The following is a 16,448-nucleotide window of genomic DNA, read 5'->3' on the forward strand; positions in this document are numbered from 1 at the left end:
CCTATTTCAGTGTCATTTTAGTCTCATTTATTTTTTTCTCACAAAGACCTCCTTTAATCTTATTAGCCAGTAGATTCCTTTAATCCCAATGACCAGAACTAGGTCATTTGTCTACTCCTAAACCAGTCACTGACAAAGGGGAATATGATTGCCAGGACATGTTGAGATTACCATGGCTCATCTGCTAGTTCCTGGGACAAGGCCACCTTTCTTAAGCCTATTACCATAGCAGGGAATAAGGGAGAATAGCTGCCTGGTAGATAATCAGTAATGTATGTATCATGGAATTCACTGAGTCATACACCTCAAAGAGAAGAGATTTTAGTATGGATAAGCACCTTTTAGTAGAATTAGATTAGGAAGAAAGTAAAGATAACATTTAGAAATCACAGAATCATTTGGACTTTATGCCATGGCAAAAAGTTTTTCTTTTTTCTCATCCTCACCCAAGGATACATTTATTGATTTAGAGAGAGAGGAAAGGAGGGAGAGAGAGACATCGATGTGTGAGAGAAGCATTGATTGCTTGCCTCCTTCTGGAACTGAATCCACAACCTAGGTATGTGCTCTTACTGGGAATCGAACTTGCGACTTTTTGGTGCGGGGACGATGCTCCAACTATCTGAGCTACACTGACCAGGGCAAGGTTTTTTTTTTCTTATTTGCTATGTTCTTTATTCTCATATAGCATTCACAATTATCTAAATAATTAAAGAAAGTGTGGAATTCTGTGAAATCACAAAATATTAGGTCTGGTAGGAATCCTTAGAATTCATCCAGTTCAGCCTGTTTGCTTCACTAAAAAACATAACTGAAACAGAAAGGTTAAGCAGCTTGCCGAAGGACAGTTAGAAATTTGTAGATTACAGTGAAACTTATGATTAGTGTTCTTTTGATATTTACTGTGTTGATGTAATGTTTAAATATAATTGAATTATATGGGAAAAGTCTATTGATTTAGATTCCTATTGCTTAAACTCATTTGTTTTCTATAGTTCAGGGTTCCTACTTCAGATTCATTAACTTGTCCATCTAGTCAAGAATTATTTATTGGCCCTGATTTACGTGGCTCATTTGGTTGCATAATGTCCTGCAAAGTGAAAAGTCACCTGTTTGATTCTCGGTCAGGGCTCATGCCCGGGTTGTGGGCTTATTCCTGGTTGGGGTGCATGTGAAAGGAATCCAATCAGTGTTTCTCTCCCTTTCTTTCTTCTCTTCCCCTCTTTCTAAAAAAATAAACAAATCTTTTTTTAACAAAAGAGTTATTAATCGAATACTTGCTGTGTGCCAAACATTAGGGATACAAAGATAAATAAATTAAATTTTCTGTTCTTGAGTAGGACACATTGTAGAGAACTCACAGCAAATATTTATTGAAATAACTGAATTAATATTAAGGAAACCAGTTTTTTGAAGTTTTCATTTGTTTTCTTATCTTGGAGGAATATTGTTGGTGATAGAAGAACATGGATGGGTGTGATAACTCAAGAGTATAACATTAATAATTTAGTTATTCTTTAAAGTTTCTGTGTAAGGGAAATATGATAGCTTACCCAGCTAGGCAGAAAGTTGCCACTTCTCACCACTTTAGGAAGTAGGGCCTAAAAAATTTTAAGAGGCCGTGCATTGTGAGAGTAGTATGAAAAACGATGATGGGGATACTCTACTTAGGATATTGTAATGGTACTATGTCTGTATATTTTCTTTTAGTTTGGTAATAGAATTGAGTAATTTTCAAATTAATTACACTTTTTTCTTTCAGGTTACAGATTACAACCCAACTAATATCAAAATATCCTGCAAGTTTACCTAACTGTGAGCTGTTACCATTATTGACGATACTATACCAGCTTCTACCTCAACAACGACGTGGGGAACGCCTACGATATGTGTTACGATGCCTTATGGAAGTTGCATTGTGTCAAGGCAGGAAATCAAACCTAGAAGGCTCACAAAAGTCAGATTTATTGAAACTCTGGATTAAAATTTGGTCTGTTACCTTACGCAATATTAGTTTTGAACAAATACAAGCTGAAAATTTTGGCTTACTTAGAGCCATAATTCAAGGGAGTTTAGTTGAGGTTGACAGAGAATTCTGGAAGTTATTTACTGGGTCAGCCTGCAGACCTTCATGGTAAGTTCACTGTATTGTATCAGATTTTGGAGTTTTTATATTTTATATATATATATACACACACACACACACACACTATATATATATATATATATATATACATATACATATATATATATATATATATATATATATTCATCTACCTCCCTTCTGCCAAATTTTGAATTTTGTAAGTTCAGTTAAGGATTGTTAAATTCTGTTTCAGGTGCTTTTATTGTTTGTTCAGATAGTCTTAATAAATAAATTTATTTAAATGTAAATTTAGTTTTAAATGTGGAGAGATGACTAAGGCCAGTATTAAAGAATGAAATGTTTAAATTTTTAATGTGTAATTTGACAATTCATTACTTACTTGCTTAATATTCATAAACTATACTTTTTGTAATACTATGCACTTAAAGACGTTACTTTTAACATTAATCATTCTTTGTTTTGTTATAGTCCTGTTATATGCTGTTTGTCTTTGGCACTGACCATCTATGTAGTTCCAGAAACAGTAAAAATGGGAATGGAGCAGAATACATGTGAAGTAAACAGAAGTTTTTCTTTAAGGGAATTGATAATGAAATGGCTCCTATTCTATCAGTTAGAAGATGACTTTGAAGATAGTACAGAGCTGCCTCCAATTCTTCACAGGTAATTTGAGTTCAGTAGCATGCTGTTGTATTTTTGGTTTTGTTTGGTGAGGCTCCATCCAGTACTCTTTGATGCTAGCTGACTTTATTTTACAGTGATAATGGAGCATTTCCCAGAGCTACCCCTAAATATTAAATAGTCCCATTGTTGTTACAGTGTTACAGTGTTCTTCCTTTTTGTGCCAACGTCTTTGACCTAAGAGGACAAGTAAGGGGGATGTGCACAAAGAATATGCATATAACTCTTTTAGCAAGTGTGTTCCTTTGTTATCATCTGAACATATATTTAACTCACGTGTATGCTGGAATCATAATGAGAGTATCTTCTGGGTGAAATATGTGAATGGGAGGATGAAATGAGAAAAAGACAAAATGGGACTGAAGGACTAGAATGGGGAGCAGCTTGCCCACTTAACCTTTCCGTAGTCAGTAACTGGAACTGAGTGATTGGAAGATAGATCTCTGGATCCCAGTGCTTTAATTTCATAATTGTTTTATTTCAGAACTCAGTTTTTAAAATTCCATGCAATTTTGCATGTAGGAAATGTTAAAAACAATGATGACATGAAATTATGCTCCTTAAATTCTTCTTTCAAAAATGTTAAGGCATTCAGTATAGATGAAAACAATTTTAATTTTGGATCCAAATTTTAGAGGTCAATACTAAAGCCAAACATTGATGTTTTAGTTTAAAGAAGACTTTAAATGGTGTTTTTAATGAAGGTTTTATTTTTCTTTATAGTCATTTTCCACATCTTTCACTGGAGAAAATTCTTGTGAGTCTCACTATGAAAAATTGTAAAGCTACAATGAATTTTTTCCAGAGTGTACCAGAATGGTATGTTGTCTAATAGAATTCTGTTTTTTTTTTAAAGTTATATCTTTAATTACATAGAGTAATAGCTATATCTTTAAAATTTTGAAGAAATTGGGCAACTAAAAAAATTACAACTGTTAACCTAAGAAATGTTTCTTTTAATTAATGATTACTCTTTATGTTCTGTAATTTTAAATCTAGTTTACTATTTTAAATGCTGTATAGTGTAATGTGACATTTGCCAATGGAAGAAATAGAATGTTATGATGGGGAATTAAAAATTACATGAAATGAGTTTTTTGAAGGTATGACCCATTTAAAAAAAAAGATTTAGGAACTACTATAAAGGACATATGGACAAAATCAAGGGGGAGGGTGGAGGTGGGGGAGGGAGGCGGGTTCAGCTGTGGTGGGGTGGAGGGATGGGGAGAAAAGGCATACAACTGTAATTGAATAACAATAAAAATTAAAAAAAAGAAAAGTGTAAATCTAAAAAAAAAAAGATTTTATTCATTTATTTTTAGACAGAGGGTAAGGGGACAGAAACAGTGGGAAGGAAACATCGATGTGATAGAGGAACATCGATCAGTGGCCTCTCGTTCTCCCCCCTTGAGAACCTACAACCTAGGCATATGCCCTGACTAGGAATTGAATCTGTGAACTTTTAGCTTTGTGGAACATGCCCAATCAACTGAACCACACTGGTCAGGGCAAGATATGACTCATTTTTATATGTAAAATAAAATCTGTCTATGTTAGCCTTAAAAACTAATGATAAAAAAATCCCAATGATAATTGAGTAAAAGGAAAACAAAATAAATTTTAAAACCTCTTTTTAGTTAATTGACTCAAAGTTTAATGTTTTCACTGTGACTGAAAATGACTCACTGACATGGAGGTTTCTAATATCCCTCAAGAGGGCATTAAGTAAAAAAAAAAATGCTACATTTTGAAGAAATCAAAGGTTAAAAAAGGAAATGATTTAATGTTATTCTTCATGTTTATACCCAGTGTTATTAATATATCTTTAATACTTTTTGAATTTGCCTTTGAGATTGTTACTTGTATTATTTTTGTCCATCTCTTAGTAAAATTGGTTATTGAATAATGAAATTTGATACAAGTAGGTCTCAAAGTCCAGAGAACAGGAGCATTTAAAAGACCAACCCATTGATTGTATAAAGTCTTCGAATAAGTTAATGTCTTCATTTGTAATAGAATGCTGCTATATGAAGATGAAGTGTTGGGTAGTTTGATTATAAATTAAAGATCTTACTTTTTTGAAGTGAACACCACCAAAAAGAGAAACAAGAGCCTTCATTCTCAGCAGTTGAAGAACTGTTTCTTCAGACAACATTTGACAAAATGGATTTTTTAACCATTGTGAAAGAATGTGCTATAGAAAAGCCTAAATCCATTGTAGGGTTTTCTGTCCACCAAAATCTCAAGGAATCTCTGGATCGCTATCTTCTGGAACTGTCAGAACGGCTTCTAAATAACTACTCACCTGAGGTGAGTTTTTAAAAAGAACTAAGGCCTATATATATTTCCACTTTGGTAGACTGGTAGGAAGGAGAAATGGGTAGGAAAGGAAAGGCACTAAGGATGGTGAGAACCTTACTTTTAAAAGCAAAGTGACAGTATATGTCAGCTAATAGTGAAAATAACATAAAGAAAGGAAAACTGAAGAATACCATATTTTTCAGACTATAAGACACACTCCCCACCCAACTTGTGGGGGGTGCATCTTATAGTCTAAACGTAGCCTACCTGGCTCTGGGGGTGGCAATGGAGCAGTTTGGGGTTTTTTTCCCCCCTATTTTCCTCCTCTAAAACCTAGGTGCGTCTTATAGTCTGAAAAATATGGTAATTCAGTACTTTTTTGTAGCAAGAATTCTGGATGACACTATAGAAGTAGAATTCTTTGGGTGGATTTAGGAGGAATAATAATGTTTTTGAGTACAGCGATTATTTTGTGAAAAAGTGATTCAATTTTGTGTAGGGATTTTGTGGAAGGAAGTGTTAACAATAACAGCAAAGGACATAATTAAAACTGATACAATAAATTTTGGTGGTTATTGAAGTGGAAAGAGTGATTAATAAATGTAATAACTGAACTGTTAGTCACCCATATTTTAGAGGTCATCCAGTAATTTCTCATATCGTTTCCTTTGTGGTGTTAATTCACAAATTCTCTTCCTGTGTGTTATTCTGCCAAAACACTCATGTCTTTCTACCCATTGCTATATATTCAAGTCATTTACATGTCAAAATTCTTGCTAGATCCTTTCATAGATATTCTCAGCCACAACAATTAGTCTTTTAATTTTCATAATATTTAATGTTTGCGTTTTTACAGGTCATTTAGCATCTTCCTTGTACCAAAATTTGTGTATATGTTTTATACACAAATACCTCTTAAACCATGCTATAAACTCCTTAAAGGGGGGTATATATATATATAGTGTGTATATATATATATATAATGTATACACATTATATATATATGTGTGTGTATACACACATATATATATATATAATTACATGTATATAATTAATCTTTGCATATGCCACAATACCTTGTTAAATGGTAGGTGATAAAATATTTGTTGAATAAAATAAAAACTGCAAGCTACTCAAAGAAGTGAATTCAGTAGCCAGGAATAGTGAGCTGAAGAACCAGAGAAGGGACAGTATGCCTGTTTCATGTGCCTTAACCTTAATTACTGACATTCTTCTGTATTACAGTTGTAACCACCTTCTTTAGAAAGTAATATGGTATTCTGTTATTTCCCCTAAAATGCCATTCCCTACAATATAGGAACAAAAAATCCAAAAATCTTGTTTTTTGTGTAACCTTTGCAAAATCATACAAAATTTTATAAAATTGGTTAAGGGCTATCTACTTGCAAAAATAGTTGCATTAGTCTTTGGAGTCTTAAAAGCTGAATAAGTCAAGGTTCTTGTCTTTTAGAAGCTCTGAAGGTCATTTTAATATTTCTTTATATGAGTTTTTTCTAAGTATGTTCTTAAAGTTATAGATGTTTATTTGCCTATTAGTTTTTTTTTTCTTTGTACCTCAAATATTTAAGGGGCTTTGCAGTACACTGTGCTACTTTAAGAGGAGCTCTCTTACTTGGCCATTATGAGATACTTCTGCTGTTTTTCTTGAGAACCCTGGTTATCACAACTCTGCAAGGATCTATTAGATGTTTTTCAGAGATGGTCAGAATTATACCACTGTTAATTCAATTAACTAACTTTGGTTTCTTAATATGTACATAAAATTTGTTCTTAGAAGAGATAATCATAGAATGCTGAAAGTATTTATGAACCATATGTTTTATTTGTGTTTTATTTTAAGACTACAAATACAGAAACGCTTGTCCAGTGTTCAAGTCTTTTGGTGGGTGTTCTTGGTTGCTATTGTTATGTGGGTGTAATAACTGAAGAGGAAGGATATAAATCAGAATTATTCCATAAAGCCAAGGTAGGAGAATTTATGTGAATAAGTTCTAGATTAATTAAATGAAATATATCCTTGCAGAAATTGGTATATTTGTTTGGAAAACATAAATTTTTATGTAGGTTAACCCTTTCTGTTTTATTGATGCAGTCTGAGAAGAAATGATACTATGTGTCCTTCCTTAAGATTTGAAATTATTTTCAGCCAAATATAGTAATTGAAGTAACATTACATTAAATTTTAATAACAGAAATTCCTGATTTTTCATGTACTTTTAAAACTTTTTTCTGGGATCCATTATCCTAAAGAATCCTTGACTACGAGTGTTCATCAAGTAGGTGCTAAGCATGAAACTCATTTTCATCTTGGTATTAGTGTCAGTTGCATGATTTGTAAGAACAGGGTATAAGATTTGCCATTTAAAAAAATTGTTAATGCCCTGGCTGGTGTGGCTCAGTGGATTGAGCGCTGGCCTGTGAACTGAAGGGTCGTGGTTTTGATTCCCAATTAGGACATATGCCTGGGTTGCAGGTCGGGTCCCAGGTTGGGGGTGTATGAGAAGCAACTGATTGATATTTCTCTCACACATCAATGTTTCTTTCCCTTTCTTTCTCCCTTCCTTTCTCTCTCTAAGAATGAATAAATAAAATCTTTAAAAAATAAAATAAAAAAGTTCATAAATTTTAATTATACTATAAATCAAGTATAACTTCTTAAAAAACTTAATTTTACCTTTATTTTACTTTATTATTCGGGGGACATTTTTTCTTTTTTAATATTTTATTTATTTTTAGAGAGGGGGAAAGGAGGAAGAAAGAGAGGGAGAGAAACATCAGTGTGTGGTTACCTCTCACATGCCTCACCTGGGGACCTAGCCCGCAACCCAGACATGTTCCCTGACAGGGAATTGAACCTGGACCCTTTGATTCTCAGGCCTGTTCTCAATCCAATGAGCTACATCAGCCAGGGCATTCATTAATTTTACCTATAATTAAAATTTTAAAAAGCAGTCACTAAACTATAATTTGACTGAAATTTGATTTTTTTTCTTCTTTTATTCTGAATAGTGTCTAATGCAGTGTGCTGGAGAAAGTATCACTCTGTTTAAAAATAAAACAGATGGGGAATCTAGAATCACTTCATTGAGAAATATGATGCATCTATGTACAAGTTGCTTATGTAACTGTACCAAGGTAAGATGTTCTGCTTGACAGTATAGCCTATCCAGAGGGTTGATAACTGATTGGTGGTGCTAATTCTTTTTTGGTCCATTGTAAGTACACTGATTTAAAATGAAATTAAATGGAAAATAAATGGTAGTACCCAGAGGAATAAAGCAGTAGATAATCTGAGTAACTGATGAAACTAATTTTATCATTTCAGGAAGTTTAAGAATTATTTTGCCCCTATTATATATTACATATATGACCCTTATTGCTGGCATGTTTTCATTTACTTAATAAATATGTTGACTACTAGCTATGTGATGTGTATGCCATTATTTTAGGGCTAGTGAGAACCACAAAGATAAACAAGTCCAACGTATACATTACTCTCTTTCTGCCCGGATAGTCTTTCACAACATTTGATAGGAATAGTGTTACTGTGTGTAGTCTTTGTCTTGATTTGTAGCAAATTTGAGGGTTAGCTAAACCAGTTTAGGGTGTTGATAATAATTGGAAACATTTTTTAAAGTTAATATTAAATATATGGCCATGTATCAATATTATTAACATATATTTTAGGCTTTGTTATGTATCTTTCTATGTTTTGGTATAAGTGGGAAGGAGAGAATTGTAAGAGTAAACTAAGCTACAATTACTGCTTGCTTATGTTCAGGGTCATATAGCAGATATTTTAGTTTAATGGTATTTATACACAGTGAGAGAGATGTGCTTAAAAAAAGAGGTTACTATTTTTGAAGTTATTTATAACTTCGCCCCATGATAAACTCTTTATCGATGCTTTTCATGTTAGAGAATTTTTAGGGTAAAGGAAAATCTACATTGCATTCAAGAGAAAGAAAATATTATCTACCAAGAATAATTATTTGTTTGTTTGCTTGTTTTTTTTTCGGTTTGTGTTCATTACAGCACAATCCAAATAAGATTGCATCTAGATTTTTCCTACGATTGTTAACATCAAAACTACTGAATGATATTGCAGATATTTGTAAAAGTTTAGTAAGTATGCTTTTTGTTTTACTACCATATTTCATTGATTTTTTTTATTCTTTATATATTTGTTAACCCACTATATAGATAATAAACTCATGGTCTGAATATGGCAAGGTGCTGCCTAGTACTGGGATTTCAGCAGAGAATGAAACATAGCATTTGATGTCATAGAGCATGCAAGCTGATGGAGAAGAAAGACATGTAACAAAATTACCCAAATTATTAATTATATTTTTGATAAGTATCTTAAAGGAGAAGTATGAGATCTGAGGAGAACATCTACCAGGACTTGAACCAATCAGGGTGGTAGGAAAGGATTTTGGGGGATATTGCACTTTCAGTGGTGACTGCAGGATGATTAGCTGTTAGTGAGGTAAAGGTGGTAGGTAAGGTAACAGGTAGAAAGAGCAAAGGGAAACCAAAAGGGTACAATAGCAGAAGGCAAGGGAAAGTTCCAGAAGGGTTGTAGGCATACTGGGTTGAATGCTAATGAATTTTAAGACCAAAATGTTCATAGAACCTGGCAACATTGAGACTAATGTTGTAACCAAAATGAGTTGTGGGTGCAGAAGCTAGATTGGAGTGGGTTGGGGATTGAGAGAAATTGAGAGCACAGGTGTCACAATTCTTTCTTTTATTTCTTTTAATTGAATTTTTGGGGTGACATTGATTTGCAAAACCATACAGGGTTTGTGTACAACACAGTAAAACATCTGCACATTATATTGTGCTCCAGTTGCCCCAAGCAAAGTCTCTTTCCTTTTCCATTTCTCCCCTTTTGCCCACCTTCAACAACCCCCAACTCCACTTTACCCCTGGCTGTCACCACTCTGTTGTCTGTATCTTTGGGTTTTATATATATGTGTGTGTTTGCTTAATCCCTTCTCTTTCTTCCGTCCAGTTTTATAATCCCTAACCGTCTGACAGCTGTCAGTCTCTTCCTGTGTCTATGGCTCTGTTCCTATTTTGTACATCAGCTTATTTTGTTCATTAAATTCCACATATAAATGAGATCATCTGTTATTTGTCTTTCTCTGACTGGCTTCTTTCACTTAGCATAATAATCTCCAGGTTTATCCATGCTGTCGCAAAGGGAAGATTTTCTTTAATATGGCTCAGTAGTATTTCCTTGTAAATGGCCCACAACTTTTTATCCACTCATCTACTGTTGAACACTTGGGTTGTTTCCAGATCATGGCTATTGTAAATAATGCTGCAGTGAACAGAGGAGTGCATATATTCTTTGGAATTAGTAATTTGGGTTTCTTAGGATATGTTGCCAGAAGTGGAATTGCTGAGTCCTAAGGCAATTCCATTTTTAATTTTTTGAGGAATCTTCATACTGTTTTCCACAGTGGCTGCACCAGTCCACATTCCCACCAATAGTACATGAGGGTTCACCTTTCTCCACATCCTCGCTGGCCCTCGATGTTTGTTGATTTATTTATGATGGCCATTCTGACAGCTGTCAGGTGGTATCTCGTTGTGGTTTTAATTTGCATCTCTCTGGTGACTACTGACATTGAACATTTTTTCATGTTTATTGGCCATCTGTATATCCTTTTTGGAAAAATGTCTATTCAAGTCCTTTGCCCATTCCGTAGTAGAATTGTTTGTCTTTCTGGTGTTGAGTTGTATAAGTTCTTTATGTAGTTTGGAAATTAAACCCTTATCAGATGTATCATTGGTGAATATGTTCTCTGTTGCAGTAGGTTGCCTTTTTATTGGGTTGGCCAAAAAGTCTGAATGGTTTTATCTATAAAATAAAAGACTCATTTTCACTAATGACTTTATTGATTTGGATATTTTGAGTATGTCAGCTATCTCCCCTGTGGTATAACTTTGATCTCAATTAATATCTCAATTTGATCACTACCAGCTTCAACTAGTCTACCCAATCATGGAGCACTATCCAGCGAGAAATTTGCAGCATGAAACTTTGCAAACCACTCTTGACAAGTTTGGTCACTCACACCACTTGCTCCATACACTACACAAATCTTTTTTTGTGTTTCAGTTGTGTTTTTCCCTCTTTTGAAGTAATAAAGCAAAATCTGCTGAAAATGTTGCATATTGTTTTCCATCTTCAATATTAAAATGGCTACACAAATTTCACCAATTTTGATAAGTTTTTTTTAAAAAGTCATGCTGATATGACAGCTGTCACAATACAATCTAACAAAATTGTTTTGAATGGCGTTAAAGAGAACTAAGTGCTATTAGAGCCATCTTAAGGAAAAAACCAAATGAACTTTTTGGCTAACCCATTATTTTGTTGATGATTTCTTTTGCTATGGAAAGCTTTTTAGTTTGATGTAGTCCCATTTATTGTCCTCCCCGCCCCCCCGTGTTTTCTCCCTTAGGAGACATATCGACAAAAATAATGCTATGAGGGATGTCAGATTTTACTGCCTATCTTCTAGTATGGTTTCATGACTTGTATTTAACTTTTATTCGTTTAGAGTTTATTGTTGGGTATGGAGTAAGTTGGTAGTCTAGTTTCATTTTTTTGCATATAGCAGTCCAATTTTTTCCACCACCATTTATTGAAGAGACTGTCTTTAGTCCGTTGTATGCTCTTCTGTCCTCTGTCAAATATCATTTGACCATAATGGCATGAGTTTATTTCTGGGCTCTCTGTTCTGTTTCCATAGATCTATCTGCCAGTTCTTATGCCAATACCAGGCTCTTTTGATTACACTGGACTTGTACTATATTTTGATATCTGGTACTGTGAAACCCCCAACTTTGTTCCTCTCTCTCAAGATTGCTGAGGATATTTGGGGTCTTTTTTGATTCTGTATGAATTTTTGGAATATTTGTTCTAGATCAGTGAAATATGTCATTGATATTTTAATAGGAATTACACTGAATTTATAGATTGCTTTGGGTAATGTGTACATTTTAATGATGGTAATTCTCCCAATTCATGAACATAGTATATGCTTCCACTTACTTGTATATTCCTAATTTTTTTTTCTGCAGTATCCTATAACTTTCTGAGTACAGATCTTTAACCTCCTTTGGTTAAATTTATTCCTAGGTACCTTATTTTTTTGTTGTTGTTAGAATAGTAAATGATACTATTTTCTTAATTTTTCTTTCTGAGAGTCTACTATTGGTGTATAAAAATGCCACTGATTTCTGGATATTAATTTCATATTCTGCTACTTTGCCAAATTTATTTATTAAATCTAGTAGTTTTTGGTGGTGTTTTTAGGGTTTTCTATGTACAATATTATATCATGCGCAAATAATGACTGTTTTACTTCCTTTTTTCCAGTTTGGATGCCTTTTATTTCTTCTTATCTGATTGCTGTAGCTAGGACTTCAGTACTATTTTAAGTAAGAGTGGTGAAAAGCTTACATCAATTTCTTGATCTTGATATTAAGAAAAACCCTTTTAGTTTTGCCCATGGAGTATAATGATGGCTGTGATTTTGTCATATATGGCCTTCATTGTGTTGAGGTTTGATCCCTCTATTCCTATTTTGCTGAGAGTCTTGATCATGAATACATGCTGCACTGTATGCAATTCTCTCTGTATCTATTAATGCAATCTATGATTTTTATCCTTTATTTTGTTTATGTGCTGTATCACATTTATTGGTTTGAAAATATTGTACCAACTTTGCATCCCTGGAATAAATCTCACTTGATTTTGGTGTGTTTTAAATGTTTTGCTGGATTCGGTGTGCTAATAATTTGTTGAGGATTTTAGTATCTGTGTTTATCAAGGATATTTGCTTATAATTTTCTTTCTTTGTAGTATATTTATCTGCTTTTGGAATTAGGATTATGCTGTCCTAATATAATCAATTTGGGAATTTTCCTTCTTCAGTTTTTTGGAATACTTTAAAAAGGATAGATGTAAGTCTTTTTTTTTTAATATATTTTATTGATTATGCTAATACAGTTGTCTCACTTGCTCCCCTTTATTCCCCTCTGCCCTGCGCACCCCCTCCCACCCGCATTCCCCACTTCAGTTCATGTCCATGGGTTGTACATATAAGTTCCTTGGCTTCTACATTTCCTATACTATTCTTAACCTCCTCCTGTCTATTTTCTATCTATCATTTATGCTACTTATTCCTTGTACCTTTTCCCCCTCTATCCGTCTCCCACTCCCCCACTGATAACCCTCCATGTGATCTCCATTTCTGTGGTTCTGTTCCTGTTCTAGTTGTTTGCTTAGTTTGTTTTTGTTACTGTTTTTTTTTTTAGGTTCGGTTGTTGATAGTTGTAAGTTGGTTGTCATTATAATGTTCATATTTTTGACCTTCTTTTTCTTAGATAAATCCCTTTAACATTTCATATAATAATGGCTTGGTAATGATGAACTCCTTTAACTTGACCTTATCTGGGAAGCACTTTATCTGCCCTTCCATTCTAAATGATAGCTTTGCTGGATAGAGTAATCTTGGATGTAGATCCTTGCCTTTCATAACTTCAAATTCTTCTTTCCAGCCCCTTCTTGCCTGTAAAGTCTCTTTTGAGAAATCAACTGATAGTTTTATGGGAACTCCTTTGTAGATAACTCTCCTTTTCTCTTGCTGCTTTTAAGATTCTCTCCTTATCTTTCATCTTGGGTAATGGAATTATGTGCATTGACATGTGCTTCCTTGGGTCCAATTTCTTTGGGAAGGTCTGAGCTTTCTGGACTTCCTGGAAGTCTATTTCCTTTGCCTGATTGGGGAAGTTCTCCTTCATTATGTTTTCAAATAAGTGTTCAATTTCTTGCTCTTCCTCTTCTCCTTCTGGCACCCCTATGATTCGGATGTTGGAACGTTTAAAGTTGTCCTGAAGGTTCCTACGCTTCTCGTTTTTTTGAATTCTTGTTTTTTCATTCTGTTCTGGATGGATGTTTATTTCTTCCTTCTGGTCCAAACCGTTGATCTGAGTCCTGGTTTCCTTCCCATCACTGTTGGTTCCCTGTACATTTTCCTTTTCACAGCCTTCATGTTTTCCTCTATTTTGCGACCATATTCAACCAATTGTGAGCATTCTGATTACCAGTGTTTTGAACTGTGCATCTGATAGGTTGGCTGTCTCTCCGTCGCTTAGTTGTATTTTTTCTGGAGCTTTGATCTGTTTTATCATTTGGACCATTTTTCTTTTTTTTGGTCTTGGTGCGCCTTAGGTGTTCTACAGGGCAGGGCAACCCAGGTCACTATGTTGTGACACTATCAGTGGGGGAGGGGTCTGAGAGGGAACAATGGCGCTTGTTCTACTCTCTGCCATTTTTCAGTCACTTCCCCTGCTACCCACAAGTAAATTGGGCCCTTTTGGTGTTGATTCCAGGACCCTGTGGGTCCCTCCAGTGAACTCTCCTGTGAGGCAGGGAGTTTCTCCTGACACCACAACCCTCACAGGTTTTTTCAGTCAGATGTTTTGAGGCTTTATTTTCCTGAGCTGTGACCCTGGGTTGCCCTGTCTGTGCAACCACCTGCTCCACCAGCCGCCACCTCACCCAGTATGCCAGCTGCCAGAATAGGTGTAAATTTTTCTCTTAATGTTTGGTAAAATTCACCTGTGGAGCCATTTTGTTCGGGACTTTTGTTTGCTGAGATTTTTTGGTTACTGGTTCTATTCATTAGTTGTAATAGGTCCACTCAGGTTTTCTGATTTTTCCTGATTCAATTTTGAAAGAGTGTATGTTTAGGAATTTATCCATTTAGTGTAGGTTGTTGAATTTGTGGGCATACAGTTGTTCATAGTATTTTTTTTTCCACAATTCTTTTTATTTGTGTGATACCAATTTTTACTGCTTCCCTTTCATTTCTGGTATTATTTTGGCGGGTCCTTGCTCTTTGTTATTTGATAAGTCTGGTTTAAAGTTTCGTCGGTTTTGTTTATCCTTTCAAAAAACCAGCTCTTGGTTTCATTGTAATTTTGTATGGTTTTTTTGTTTGTTTTTTGCTTTTTGTTTTTTTTGTTTTTTTTTAGTTTCTATGTCATTTACTTACGCTCTAATCTTTATTATTTCCTACTTTCTACTTATTCCTGAGTTTGTCTGTTCTTTTTCTTGCTCTTTTAGAGCTTGTTTGAGATTGTGCTTGCCTCTTGAGGTAATGCTGTGAACTTCTCAGGACGGCTTTTGCTATGTCTCATATATTTTCAGTCTTTGTGAGTTCATTTTTGTTTGTTCCCAGGTAATTTTTGATTTCTACCTTGATCTCATTGATAACCAGTTCATTGTTCAAAAACACATTGTTTAGCCTGTGTTGTATGTATGTTGGGGGGGGGTTGGTGGTTGATTTCTAGTTTTATGCTTTTGTGGTCAGAGATGATGTTTGATATGATTACAGTCTTGAATTTGTTAAGACTTGTTTTGTATCCTAATATGTGGTCTTTGAGAATATTTCATGTGCACTTGAGAAGAAGGTATATTCTGCTGCTATGCAATGAAATGTTCTGTAAATATCAATTAAAACTACTTGGTCTATTGTGTTGTTTAAGGTCGCTGTTTCCTGCTTGGTTATTTTGTGTGGAAGATCTACCTATTGATGACAGTGGGTTGCTAAAATCCCCAACTGTGACTGCATTGCTGTCAATCTCTTCTTTAATGTCCAGCAAGATTTTCTTTATATATTTTTGGTGCTCCCCTGTTGGGTGTCTATACAGGGTCCGACACAAATAGTGCCCCTTTTTTAATTACAAAATCTTTTATTACAAAGTCATAACATGAAATTCTGTTACATAACAATATCACACCCAAGCACACCATATGACATTTTAGGTGAAATGTTCAAATTAAAACTATAAGTTATTACACTCATACTGTTACCCTAGCAACCACACTCAAGCAGGCATTACTTCTGCCGGACCCTGTATGTTTACAAGGGTTATTTCCTCTTGTTGAGTCAATCCATTTAGTATTATGTAGTGACCTTCTTTGTCTCTTGTTATGGCCTTTGTTTTGAAATCTATTTTGTCAGGTATAGGTATTGCTATCCCAGCTTCTTTTTGTTTTTATTTGTGTGAATTACTTATTTCAATCCTCTAACTTTCAGTCTGTGTGAACCTTTTGTTCTGAGGTGGGTCTCTTGTAGACAGCATATATATGGGCTATGTTTTCTTATTCATTCAGCTATTCTATGGCTTTTGATTGGAACATTTAATCCATTTACATTTAAAGTTATTAGAATAGGTATTTATTTACTGAATTTTTTTTCTTTATACCTATTCATCTCTCTCTGTTCTTAAAGCAGCCCCTTTA

General features: G+C 34.4%; 1 protein-coding gene across 1 annotated transcript in view; it reads left to right on the forward strand.

Moving 5' to 3' along the window:
* Positions 1–16,448, forward strand: part of ATM (ATM serine/threonine kinase) — a 169,345-nt gene that overhangs the window by 27,350 nt on the left and 125,547 nt on the right. Inside the window, exons 11-17 of the mRNA XM_024570803.4 lie at positions 1,763–2,134; positions 2,576–2,770; positions 3,512–3,607; positions 4,873–5,098; positions 6,951–7,076; positions 8,120–8,245; positions 9,146–9,235. Coding sequence (XP_024426571.2) covers positions 1,763–2,134; positions 2,576–2,770; positions 3,512–3,607; positions 4,873–5,098; positions 6,951–7,076; positions 8,120–8,245; positions 9,146–9,235 — 1,231 coding nt within the window. The remainder of the gene's footprint in view (positions 1–1,762; positions 2,135–2,575; positions 2,771–3,511; positions 3,608–4,872; positions 5,099–6,950; positions 7,077–8,119; positions 8,246–9,145; positions 9,236–16,448) is intronic.

Source organism: Desmodus rotundus, chromosome 5, assembly GCF_022682495.2.
Source record: "Desmodus rotundus isolate HL8 chromosome 5, HLdesRot8A.1, whole genome shotgun sequence".
NCBI classification, from domain to species: Eukaryota; Metazoa; Chordata; class Mammalia; order Chiroptera; family Phyllostomidae; genus Desmodus; species Desmodus rotundus.